The 14,327-nt window shown below is 41.0% G+C and overlaps 1 protein-coding gene across 1 annotated transcript in view; it reads left to right on the forward strand.

The window, feature by feature from the left end:
• Window positions 1-14,327, forward strand: part of LOC126100884 (uncharacterized) — a 563,003-nt gene that overhangs the window by 461,079 nt on the left and 87,597 nt on the right. The window contains exons 10-11 of the mRNA XM_049911552.1: window positions 4,673-4,903; window positions 8,834-8,995. Coding sequence (XP_049767509.1) covers window positions 4,673-4,903; window positions 8,834-8,995 — 393 coding nt within the window. The remainder of the gene's footprint in view (window positions 1-4,672; window positions 4,904-8,833; window positions 8,996-14,327) is intronic.

Consider the following 14,327-nt stretch of genomic DNA (forward strand, 5'->3'; position numbering starts at 1 on the left):
CCTTTCATCTTTCCCTCTCCTTCCCTCTTTCCAGATGAAGCAACTGTTGGTTGCGAAAGCTAGAATTTTGTGTGTATGTAATACAAATTGTCCAGACTTTAAAAGAGAGTAAAACAAAATCTATAATGGATTTTATCATGATTTATAATAAATAGCAGATTTTATTTGCACCTATTGAATTATTAACTGGAAATCATTAATAAGATACAAAGATAAAAGGGCTATAATTAATTTTTGCACATTCCTTTCTAAGAATTGTGTTTCATTATAATTTTACTTTCTATTTCCTCGCTTTGAGTGCAGCAAACTCGTTCATAATGTTGTTGAAGTCAAATTGAGCAGCTGTGTCATATTCCAGCAACAAGGTAGCTGAATTTGACAGTCCACTTCACCTACACTTGACTATAAGTAGTTTTTTTTATCATCTTTAGTTTGCTGAAAGTACATTGTAATTGTCACAAATATCCTCAAAGTTATTTCAATGTTTGCATAAGCACTCATAAACTATACATAAAACACAAAAAATTCAATGTATCCAAATGGCAATCTGTTTTAGTGCTCTTCATCAGCTCTTTCTAGTGGAATTTGTAAGCAGCTATTTTGTTAATTAGCTCTGGTGTGTCGATGTTTCTTTTGTATTTGGCTCCATAATCAGCTGTATATGTCTCAAAATAAGATACAGAGTTCTCATTAAATGCTTTCCTGGTAAGAGATTAAAGTGAGATGAAATGTTATATGTCAGATCTGTTTCCAATTTCAATTATTATTCTATCAAATATTTTGAAGCAGTGTAACTTAAACAGTTCCTCTCCAGTCCTCAATTGGCTGAAATCGGCAAAAATAGGAATCCTTCCATTGAATAACGTATTATTTGCTTTAACATCCGGTAGCCAACTTTCGAGAGCCAACAATGCTTAGCGAAGTACCAGCAGAAATTCCATTGTTGAAATGAGATAGCTGTGTAGGCAGCAGCTGTATGAATTACGTGCACTGTTGACATATAACCAAAGTGATGCACATTCGGCCCTACATTCCAACCCCCTGCCCCCCACCCCTACTGCCATCAATCAACGGGAAATGTTGCAGACACCAAATGGGCCCATCTCTCAGTAGTATTCCAGATTCGTGAGCAGTGTTGTTAAAACTTGAATATTCTAACATTGATTTTAAAACGAATGGTTAAACATGCTCTTTATAATTTATTAAATATGGAAGAGAAGCTAGAAATTAAACAGTTAGGCACATATCGACCAGTCGACCATCTACAGTATTACACACACACACACACACACACACACACACACACACACACACACACACACACACACACAGATATATACAGGGCTATTACAAATGATTGAAGCGATTTCATAAATTCACTGTAGCTCCATTCATTGACATATGATCACGACACACTACAGATACGTAGAAAAACTCATAAAGTCTTGTTCGGCTGAAGCCGCGCTTCAGGTTTCTGCCGCCAGAGCGCAGTGAGGCAAAATGGCGACAGGAGCCGAGAAAGCGTATGTCGTGCTTGAAATGCACTCACATCAGTCAGTCATAACAGTGCAACGACATTTCAGGACGAAGTTCAACAAAGATCCACCAACTGCTAACTCCATTCGGCGATGGTATGCGCAGTTTAAAGCTTCTGGATGCCTCTGTAAGGGGAAATCAATGGGTCGGCCTGCAGTGAGCGAAGAAACGGTTGAACACGTGCGCGCAAGTTTCACGCGTAGCCCGCGGAAGTCGACGAATAAAGCAATCAGGGAGCTGAATGTACCACAGCCGATGGTTTGGAAAATCTTACGGAAAAGGCTAAAGCAGAAGCCTTACCGTTTACAATTGCTACAAGCCCTGACACCCGATGACAAAGTCAAACGCTTTGAATTTTCGGCGCGGTTGCAACAGCTCATGGAAGAGGATGTGTTCAGTGCGAAACTTGTTTTCAGTGATGAAGCAACATTTTCTCTTAATGGTGAAGTGAACAGACACAATGTGCGAATCTGGGCGGTAGAGAATCCTCACGCATTCGTACAGGAAATTTGCAATTCACCCAAAGTTAACGTGTTTCGTGCAATCTCACGGTTTAAAGTTTATGGCCCCTTTTTCTTCTGCGAAAAAAACGTTACAGGACACGTGTATCTGGACATGCTGGAAAATTGGCTCATGCCACAACTGGAGACCGACAGCGCCGACTTCATTTTTCAACAGGATGGTGCTCCACTGCACTTCCAATAATGATGTTCGGCATTTCTTAAACAGGAGATTGGAAAACCGATGGATCAGTTGTGGTGGTGATCATAATCAGCAATTCATGTCATGGCCTCCACGCTCTCCCGACTTAACCCCATGCGATTTCTTTCTGTGTGGTTATGTGAAAGATTCAGTGTTTAAACCTCCTCTACCAAGAAACGTGCCAGAACTGCGAGCTTGCATCAATGATGCTTTAGAGCTCATTGATGGGGACTTGCTGTGCCGAGTGTGGGAGGAACTTGATTATTGGCTTGATGTCGGCCGAATCACTAAAGGGGCACATATCGAACATTTGTGAATGCCTAAAAAAACTTTTTGAGTTTTTGTATGTGTGTGCAAAGCATTGTGAAAATATCTCAAACAATAAAGTTATTGTAGAGCTGTGAAATCGCTTCAGTCATTTGTAATAACCCTGTATTTGAGATCACTTCTGTATGTACTTCATTATTAGCTAAGTATTTCTTGGATTAAGCCTATATTTTTAAATTTATAATTACAATGTTTATTATTTTTCTAGTGTTTTTTTTTAAGTAGGAAGACATAGATGAAGGTTATATAACAAACAATTAAGAGCAGATTCTTCAAGTTTTCGCGGCGCAAAGACTGCTCCATTAAGTTTCGGGAATGCAGCCGCATGAATTCTGCTTCTTCTTCTAATATTTCAGCTGTATATCTTTCAGCCTTCTTCAGAGAAAGCCGTACGACTGACGCTCCAGCGCTTGCTCCATCCTTTTAAACTCGCGGACCGCGCCACTGCGCATGCGGCCACAGATAAACAAGGCGCCAGTGATGTTGATCGGCGGCAAAGACGTACAATATGCATGGCTGCGCAATCGATCCATGCTGGGAGGTCGATGTATTACTGGGAGCTGAACTGTAGCGACGTCTTTGTAAGTTCAATATTGGAAGTGCCGGATTCCATGATTTATCTAATGTGAAACCGCTGTCTCTATTAATTAGATTGTTCGTTAAGCGGATTTCAATGGCCTCTTTTACTACGGAGTCCCAGAAAGATGAAACAGAAGTCAGAATTTCGACATTTTCATATACCATAGAGTGACCAGAATCAATACAATGCTCTGCCACAGCCGATTTACTGGGTTGTAAGAGCCGAGTGTGCCTGCGATGTTCCGTACACCTCTCTTGGACTGTACGATTCGTTTGTCCGATATATGAGAGGCCACATTCACATGGTATATGAAAATGTCGAAATTCTGACTTCTGTTTCATCTTCCTGGGACTCCGTAGTAAAAGAGGCCATTGAAATCCGCTTAACGAACAATCTAATTAATAGAGACAGCGGTTTCACATTAGATAAATCATGGAATCCGGCACTTTCAATATTGAACTTACAAAGACGTCGCTACAGTTCAGCTCCCAGTAATACATCGACCTCCCAGCATGGATCGATTGCGCAGCCATGCATATTGTACGTCTTTGCCGCCGATCAACATCACTGGCGCCTTGTTTATCTGTGGCCGCATGCGCAGTGGCGCGGTCCGCGAGTTTAAAAGGATGGAGCGAGCGCTGGAGCGTCAGTCATACGGCTCTCTCTGAAGATGGCTGAAAGGTATACAGCCGAAATATTAGAAGAAGAAGCAGAATTCATGCGGCTGCATTCCCGAAACTTAATGGAGCAATTTAGAGCAGTTCTGATAGAAAATTGACTTTATTGTGAGCCTCATCAATGAAAACGAGCACCAGCCGCCACTGAGAAAGAAGTATACTGATAAGTAGAAAAACTGAACCATAGCTGACCAGACACAGACCAGGTAGTATCCGAGTTTGCTATGAACCAGCTACAAGGCCAATTATGAATGTTCCGTGTACTTCCATTTCTGAAAGAAAGACGATCTGTGCAAAAGGGATGCCATTAACAACATAGCATTTCACTTTTGCCAGTAGAATTATAAGTACCACATGATTGTAGGCATTGGCAAAGACGTAGAACGTTCCAAGAGGATAATTTTTCTCGTTCGCCTCTGTCAGTTCATAAATCCTTACAGAGGCAAACTGAGAGGCTGTTTGCATGATATACTTAAAAAAAATTAGTGTTTTGTACTTTAGTGTGCCTTTTCAAATTTTTTTTATATACTAGTAGTAGTCAGATAAACATATAGTTCACTTACATTGCTGCTGCAAAGATCGAGAGAGTGCTGGGAGAGTATCATTGATATTCACCTTCAACTAGCCAGAGAGGTGTGTGTGTGTGTGTGTGTGTGTGTGTGTGTGTGTGTGTGTGTGTGTGTGTGCGTGCGTGCGTGCGTGCGTGCAATGAAACCTATTTGTAGTGATGAATAGTATTTACTTTCAGAAACAGAGATGAATGTGTGATTAGTATACTGTTATAATTTTATTTCTCTAAGGCTGCTCTATTCATTAAAATGACTAATTAATGAATGTTGTCATATTTTAGGATGATGTGCTACATCCTGGTGGTATGGTGGCTACTTTATTAGATCTGCTTGAAGATGAATTGAGTGACACACCAGAAAAGGAGCAAATTTTCACTCCAAAATCAAAGAAACAAAAATATGTGGACCTTCCAAAATCTAAACGCTTTCAACGTATTTTTATGCTTCTGGACTGTATCACTGACGTGTTAGCGAGTGACCTCGGACGATGGATGCAGCAGCACTATCTTTCGGTTAGTGGATGTTTGAAGTTTTGTTGGATTTTTAAGGTTTACACCATTCGTGTTGGCATATTAAAGTTACACCATTATTTTACTCTGTCAACCTAACTTCTTCAAAAGCTCACCATTCAAACTCTGTGAGAAACCTGCAATGTATCTGAAGGTAAATGTCAACTTGTCTATAATAGATCAGTGTAAGACAGTGAAAGTGTGACCCTGGGACAGCCTCAGAAATTTTGATCAAGACATTTGAGGTGGAAAGATTTCCAATGACGACAAGTTGCACAAATAAAGTGCTTCAATAGAAAATCGGCAAGACGCCAGAACTATGGAACACAATTAGCAGAGAAAGAAGAAAAAGAATCAATGTTGCCATTCATCAGTGTTGCTAATCTAAAAAAAGTCTTGAAATATTCTGAAGAGTCAGTGTGACAAGATTTATTGACTAGTTTCTGGTTTATAAAATGAAATAAGATTCAGAGGTGACAACATGTTGATAATCAAAGCGTTTAAAGTAAATATAAAAACAAGGGATTCTCAAATCGTGCAAAGGACGTGTGTGGGTGTGAAGCCACTAATATGAGGAAAGTTGTGGTGTCATTACATGTTAGTCAAGTACCTGATTTAACATAAGGCCATTCAAAGAATAAAACTGTTTTGTCTTTACTTTCGTGATAAACTAGGTATTCTAAACACACTAAACTCTCGTTAATCCAGGCCTCCTGTTAATCTGGCTCACATATAGCCTCAAATCACTCAAGCAGAAATGATGCATACAGTAATGAATTCTAATGTACAACAGTGTTGTTGGTTAATCACAACATTAAACAATGCTATACATGTTCAAAATTGTGGCTTTCTTTGTAGTTCAGTATCATGACTTCTAAAATGAAACACATTTTGCTAGATCTCAAGCAGGAACACGAAATTAGAAATAAGTTGTACTGAGGGTTCTTCTCGGAATACCATTGCTGCTGAGTACATTGTTGGAGTAGCAACTATTTATGACCAGACTTTTAACAGACAAAACAGACAATACAGGGAAGTTATGAAGAAACTGATGAAGACAAGGATGTGGAAGGAGAGAAGAAGAAAAAGATATCTTGTACTGCTTGTGTTGAAGCTGCAGATGTCTTCATGGAGTACGTTATATAAAAATCAGAAACATGTATTTCTGATGTAATGCTTGTAAAGCTGTAGTGAAATAAAGCATATTGCCATTGTAGATCATGTGACAACAAAAAATTTGGGATGTGTTTCATAGTGAGTGATACAACTGTTCATATACACACTCAAGGACTAGGTTTTCCATAAAAATGAATGTCTCTTTGAATTTAATGAAATGTAATCCCTATGTGTTCACACTAAATTTAAGACACTCTCAATAATCCAGCACATCAACTAATTTGGCATGCGTATTTGCAAGGAATGGCCGAATTAGTGAGAGTCTAGTGTGCTTACTTTCGACTGTTACCTGCAGGAAGAATTTCGTTTCACTTGGATTCAGGTGCATCCAACACATCTCATCTTTCTGGTGTTACTCGACATACTCCACTTTAATTTTGATGTTGTGCACAGCCAAGGACATGCTACTAATGAGAAGTTCAGTTTGGAATTTGGTGTACATTGATAGAAATTTTAAATGGGAAAGGAAAATGAATTGAGAGGAAAACACATTTTGGAGATTTCTAAGCCACTCAGTTCAACTAGTTAGGAACTTGTGTTACTACAACTGTTGTGCATAAATAGATCGGCAAGTTAATGTGCTTCGCATGTTTTCATACAATAATGCCATGTGCAGTTGTGTTCTGGGGTAACACACTTCAAAAAAGAAAAGTTTCGTTGTTCACATGTGAATGTTTTTTGGGCATCTAGTTTAGAAGTTGTTCACTTCTTGCGAAAGTTGTTGTGAATATTCCGTTGCAATTCAGAGAGATAAATTATGCCAGTTATTGTAGTATTATAAGATATCATGAACGTCATTATTGTTCATCAAAATCGACTGTAACTCAGGAAAGAGAGAATAACCACAGTACTTAAATCTTGGATTTTGTAAAAAATGTGATTACAGGTAAAATGGTAATGGCAAAGCCCTGAGTGGAATACAAATAATCAAAATGGAAAGTCTCCTAAAAATTGAGAATAGGGTGTCAATTAACACTTAATTTGAAAAGACTTTGAGCAAACTTTTCTGAGGCTTCAATTGAAAAAGGAAACACAAATCTTCTGAATATCCAACAAAAAGTTAACTTCTTGAAGTTTCCAGGTCCAAAGAACTAAATTTGTTATTTCCTAGCAGGAAACTCACATCATCTGGTGGGGATAAGAAAAGTAACTACTCTGGCACGTAATGGCACATAATATGTCCTGCCTTGCTGAAGTGTGTGTCAGCATTGGATATGAAAATTTATCCAAGTTCACTACTGGAAACTTCTCAAAGTCCAAAAGTGTCATGCTGGGCATGAGCCATCCCCAGAAGCATTACATCGAAGGCAGATTGTGACGGGGGGGTGGCTTTGGAGATGAACATCAGTCTTCAGCGGATGGACGAACTGCCAGTTGCGGCCAGTGTGTGGTCTTAAATCCTGGCCATGCGGATGACTAAAACTTTCTAACTGAATGCTTCCCTTGTTGGAGGTGCATAACGTAGTCCGATCAATGCACACCGCTGGCTAGTGCATGTGCCGATTGCTAGCTTGATGTGGCATCTGGTATGGCACCCCAATGGCCCACCAGCCAACGTCCTGTTGTTGCACTCTGAAAGTTGGCTGCTGGTAGTGTGCAGGCGTGGGAGTTTAAATGTTGCAGCCCACGGCCGATCGGCTTTTGGCGCTTAGCACAGGGCACACCACACTACAAAGGAGTAAAGCTATCCATTCACCGTATAGTTGAGATATTGAATCGTCATCAGGAATATAAACACAATTGAGAACATTTCTGATGTTTTTGACAATGTTTTAACTAATAAAACACACATACAGTTACACTGTGGGTTTTTAAAGTTTATTCGAAAGGTTTGCATTAGCCAGTTAAAATTCTATCAAGTGTGAATTTGTCATTACATTAGTTGAGATTCAAAGAATTCAGTAATTACTATTATTTGGGTGTAATTAAAGTTTTATTGATTGTGGGAGAGAGTTAAGAGAACTTTCAAATTATCTTAAAAATTGATTTTACTCAAGTTACCTATATGAAGTGGAAGACCAGCAATTGCCAATCAGCCGCAGAAGAATGGTCCTGGGTGTGTGGTTGACTATTTCATTGTATAATTTTATAAACTTGCATAAACAGTGAATTTTTCAATTCTATTGAGAGTAACTGTAGCAGACTTCAGCATTCATCTGACTTTCAGTAGTTCAGTATTGTTGTAATACATGACTTCCTCATGCTATGTTTATTGTTCATCTTGTGTGCACAGAAATGTCAGTGTTCACTGATAATTTTTTTCTATAAACACTCCAAGGGCAGAATTATTTATTTGCCTAATCCTGCATTTACCATATTTGGAACTGTTTCTTCCTTTTGATTCAGACTTTCCCACAGGAAACCCCTATTCATTTGCTTCTTCCTTCTCCCATACGTCTAGCTTTCTATTCGCATTTCACCAACCACACACCTGATATGCAACTACTCCTGTTCTTTATGTGATCCCCTCCCTTTCTCCACCTTCCATCACTCATTGTTCTGTCTCATAATAACGTTCCAACTAACACTACTTAAATCACTCAAGTGCTGGAGACTTCCTCTGGTGTTTATCTGTCACTAACAGCGCTCAAACGGCACGCCGTCATGGGAAAAATGAGTATAGTAATGTTATTTTAGTTGTAATGGCATTGTATTAGATTACACATGAAGCAGTTGCAGTAGATCAGAGGCACTTATCACATGTTCCAGATTTTCTCTAAGGAGAGGAAGCTGTAACTAGAAATATTTCTTTCGCAGGTGGACAAAGCTTTATGGCCAGAACGACCTCTAGCTGAGTCAGCACTGAGACAATGGGGTACTGGTATTCCAACAAAGAGCGACATAAAGTTGTTATTTCGTGTCTGCCTGCAGTTGGGGGATCCAGGCAAGTTGTCTTACTGCAAGAGTGATAGCCTTCTAGTAAGTTGTTTTTCTATGCTGTAGTTGTGATGCTACTGTCAAATTATGTTTGTTCTTTAAAACTGTGTATACTATCAAAAATTGGATAATGTTTTGCAACATAACTCAAAATTAGTAATTTTTTTAGATGGTCCAAGCTGTCAAATAAAATGTCAGGACCATTCTTGTAGCATAAAAATTACAAAGTATTTTATGCAATAGTCGTAGACAAATTTTAATGACATTTGTCAGTTGAAGAAATAGATTATCACTTCCAGAAATACCTTCAGCAGGGGAGTAGGTAGTTATCCGAGGGAATAGACAAGGCAGTATTTGATTTGACAGGAAATTGTTAATTTCTCTCATACCCCTACAAAACCTCCTAACTTGATTCTCACTATTTAAACAATACTAATGTAAGTCATTATATACCTCCTGCAAATTAGCCATCATTGGTAGGTGACATGATATTTGTGAAGCAAATCATCGATAGCAAGTTACGTGGTGCAATTGCCATGTCAAATAAAAAAACTTTTGTCTGCACTCTTTCATTGTTTTCATATTATAGAAATCAGGTTTTGGTTATTAGAGCTGGAATTGTATGGCTCTCCTCAATTGTGTTGCAGTTAATATATGATCTTCGGTCTGATGTCAATAATTATTGAAACTTGACTGATTTATGGAAAGTATAATAATCTAAATTTAAAGTCATATCACGTATGATGGAAAACACTACAGTTTAACTCACCTGAAAGGAATTTGAATACCTTTATTTAAGGAACTGGTTACATAAATCTGTGGTTGTGTCCTTGTACTGCACAGATTATGATAATTGGGGCACTGGATTCACATCCAAGATGCGGGGATTGAATTCTTGATTCGACCTTCTAAAGATAGGTTTTGTATGGGTTCCCAAAACAACTTAAGTTAAATGCTGACACAGTCCTCTTCAAAGGGGAATGGCATACATTTCTCTTTATCCTTCCTCAATTTAAGCTGGTGCTCATTCTCTTATGATACCATTGTCATCCAGCTACTTGTCTCCTAAAAAAATGGTTCAAATGGCTCTGAGCACTATGGGACTCAACTGCTGTGGTCATAAGTCCCCTAGAACTTAGAACTACTTAAACCTAACTAACCTAAGGACAGCACACAACACCCAGCCATCACGAGGCAGAGAAAATCCCTGACCCCGCCGGGAATCGAACCCGGGAACCCGGGCGTGGGAAGCGAGAACGCTACCGCACGACCACGAGATGCGGGCACTTGTCTCCTTATCCCCCTTCTATTTCACAAGTACTATACATTGCCATAAGAGAGGTCAGCATATGAACTGTTGTTAAACTGCAAATGTTTAATACCTAAGACCCTTACTGGTTTTTTACATCTTTCTGGGCCAAAGTGAATGTAGAACATAACAGTGTAATTACCTGCAGCTCGTTGACTTCCTCTTCCATTGGCACCACATCCTGGGTGGGACTTGACCTCCTCAGTAATTTTCTGGGATTCCTCTATGGATTTCACCGTGGACCTCCAGTTGTGGCAACTGGATTCAGTGGAATAACATCTAGAATCTCACATATGAGACTGAAGATCTGATTCTCAAACTACTCATTTATCAACTGGGAGCACACTACTGGTATCTGCACCGTGAATACCTTGGAAGCCTAGGAGTGGCTGCCTATCTTTCTGGGGCATCGGAGTTGCCAGCAATGACAGTCTTGCCAAGCAGCTGTTGCTGTGGCTGGGTGGAACCCATGAGGCAAACCTCTGTTTGGCATGGATGGTATCAGGGCAGACGCTCAAAGCATGAAACATGTTGAACTCTCTGGCCACTCTTCTGCGGCCACGTCTCTTCCTAGAAGTAATTCCGTCTCAGTTCCTGTTCCTGTTTCTGCTTTCGTGGCCTTACCCTGCTTGGCCACCAACTGAACTGACGGGGAGACATTTGCCACCACAAAACCACTTTTCTTTGTGGAAAGTTCAGTGAAATTGAGTCATTAGGCAAGATGAGATCTGGCTCTCTCTCCTTATAAAGATAACTTCTGCCAGCCAGTCGCCCTCCCCCTCCGCCTATGACTGTTTAGGAGACATCCCCATAACTACTGCTCCTCACAAGTCAATCAATATACACAAAGTGTAATTTTTCATAGGGACCTTCAGCTACAGTCCAATGATGAACTTAGGGCTAATCTGGAACGACATGGCATTCATTGTCCAGTGTGTCCAGGGAAGCCCTAAGGACCGTTTTGTAGACACTGGCACTTTCATCGTGGTATTGGAGTTAGATAGCCTGCCTGAGAAGGTCAAGGTAATGGTCTACATATGGGATGTGAAACCATACAGTCCAACTCCCTTCCATTGCTTCTGTTACCTGAAGCTCAGCCACATGTCCTTGCGACACTATGCCACTCCTATCTGTGGTGACTGTAGCCATCCTCTTCATGTAGGGAACCCTTTAAACCCACCGCCTAATTGTGTAAATTGGTCTGGTCTCCATTCTCCCTGCTAATCGGAGTGACCAGTGAATATGAAGGAAGAAATAATTCAGGAAATAAAGATCCTTGATTGTCTCAGCTACTTCGAAGCCCGGAAGAAGTTTGGCAAACTTCATCATGTGAATCTCTCCTCTACCTTGGCCTCCGTTTTGTCTTACCTCCTCTCCCCTCCCCCTTTGCCCCCTTCTCTTTCCTCACCCTTGGCATCTCCCATCCCTTCCCCTCAAGGAATCGCTCCTCCTCCTCCTTCTCCTCTTCAGCTGGGGAAGAGATCCTCTTTTCTGACTCCTACTAGGGATGGTGCTCCCTCTTGGAACACCCCTCTCCGACATTCTCAGGGTAGGAAGCCTGCATCCTCGGGTTGAGTGATGGACCCACGCTCCGAGGGCCCCAAAACCGCTCGCTCTTTGTCCGATCCCAACATCGCTATTCCCTTCTGATAACGCCTCATCCACCCCTCCGAGGCAGAAGAAGCAGCAGTGCAACCTATCGGGCGTTAAAAATCTCACCAGCCAAGGTGTTGTTGCTGGAAATAAACTCATTATTTGCAATTTCATGCTCTTCATTTATGCTTTATGGTGTGTGCCATGCATGCTACGGAGAATTGTAGTCGTGTCACAGTCTAGTTTTCATATATTTCCGGGTTTCTTGCAAGCACTCGCAATTTTGGTACTCACAGATGTAACACATCCCAGTAAAGTTTTGTACACTTTCACCTCCATATAAATTGCACGCACTGTGGGGAGCGTCTATGTGCATGGATAGTAAACCAGTGCTACAGTTTTTTCCGGTTGTAACACTATTTGCTTCATTGTAAATCCGTCTTTTTACCATAGCTGTGTTTTTGTCCAAGGAAATTTACTGTATCACTCAACAGTCATAGTTTTATCATTTCACATTACCCTTAAACAACTTCGTGCTGTTGGACCAGACATTTGCATATGTTTAGTTCAAACTATTTAAACTGAACAAAATGAATGCTCTGATATGTCATCCATCACTTTGATGCTTGTTAAATCCACTTAACACATAAGTTTATGTTTCACTTTGGCATGTGTCACACATACGAAGTTCATTCACTGTTCACTTTTACAAAACATTTCTTAGTCACAGTCACAGTCACAGTCACAGTCGGAGGAGGGGGGGGGGGGGAGAATCAGAGCTTTTGTACTAAGAATGACAAGGATGATAATATTCTTCTCGGGTATGCAGCCGGATCATAACGTCTTCATGACACAATATTTCCGTGGTCCAACTGGCCGCCATCTTCAGGTGAGAGTGCTGGTGCACGATCTTGCCGGAACTGACTTCCTAGCGCAAGCGGCGGCCCCTATATAGGCCGCAGAAGACCCACAACGCGTGCGCGAGAAGGTGCCGTAACTGCCCTCTAGCGCAGTAAACATACCGCGCCGCCAGTGGTGGAAATAGGCGAAATCGAGATATCGCTGTCAAAAATTAAAATATTTTTATTCCGATGATCGAAACACAGACCGTTGTTTTTTAATGTCAGATAACAGCGGGTCCCAAGTCTTACTTATAAGATAACCCTTGTCTCTATTAATAAGATTGTCAGATAAACGAATCTCTATGGATTCTTTTAAAACACAGTCCCAATAGCGAGATGCAGGGGCAACCATTTGTCTCTCATCATAGAGCATTCTGTGTCCCTCGGTGAGACAGCGCTCTGCCACTGCAGTCGCCAATCTTTTTATGGAAGATTTTGAGGACATGGCTCTGAAGACGGCGTGCTTAAAACCAACCTGTTTCTGGAGGTATGTGGACGATACGTTTATGGTGTGGCCTCATGGGAGAGAAGCTCTTGACCGCCTCCTAGATCATTTTAATTCCCTGCATCCTTGACGTTGGCGAGAAGAGCTTATGCCATTTCAGATGGAGAAAGCTTGACACAAGAATTGGACCATCTTAAGGTTGTGTTCAAGCAGTCTGGCTATGCAGATAAACAGATCCATTGTGCTTTCCAGTTTGGACCTTCGCCTGAACCACCAGTAGATACCTGCAAATCGCTGGCTTTTCTGCCTCTTGCTGGGAGCATTTCCTCGAAGATAGGAAGAATTCTAAAAAAATACCATATCAAAAGTATTTTTCGTCCGCCAGCCAAGATTAGAGCGCACCTTGGCTCTGTAAATGATAACTTGGGTTTGAGGAAGCCCGGTGTGTACAAGATCCCTTGCCACTGTGGGAAGGCATATATTGGTCAGACAATCCGGACCATTCAGGACTGATGTGTTGAGCATCAGCGGCACACACGGCTGCTTCAACCTGAGAAATCTGCAGTGGCGGAGCACTGTCTCACCGAGGGACACAGAATGCTCTAAGACGAGACACAAATGGTTGCCCCTGCATCTCGCTATTGGGACTGTGTTTTAAAAGAATCCATAGAGATTCGTTTATCTACAATCTTATTAATAGAGACAAGGGTTACCTTTTAAGTAAGACTTGGGACCCGGTGTTATCTGACATTAAAAAACAACGGTCTGTGTTTCGATCGCCTGAATAAAAAGTTTTTTAATTTTTGACAGTGATATCTCGATTTCGCGTATTTCCACCACTGGGGGCGCAGTATGTTTACTGCACTAGAGGGCAGTTACAGCACCTTCTCGCGCACGCGTTGTGGGTCTTCTGCGGCCTATATAGGGGCCGCTGCTTGCGCTAGGAAGTCGGTTCCGACGAGATCGTGCACCAGCACTCTCACCTGAAGATGGCGGCCAGTTGGACCATGGAAATATTGTGTCATGAAGACGTTATGATCCGGCTGCATACCTGAGAAGAATATTATCAATTATTACGCCGGGAAAGCCTTCGTAGCCACAATGACAAGGATCATAGGTATTAGT

The sequence above is a fragment of the Schistocerca cancellata genome, chromosome 9 (genome assembly GCF_023864275.1).
Source record: "Schistocerca cancellata isolate TAMUIC-IGC-003103 chromosome 9, iqSchCanc2.1, whole genome shotgun sequence".
Lineage (NCBI taxonomy): Eukaryota > Metazoa > Arthropoda > Insecta > Orthoptera > Acrididae > Schistocerca > Schistocerca cancellata.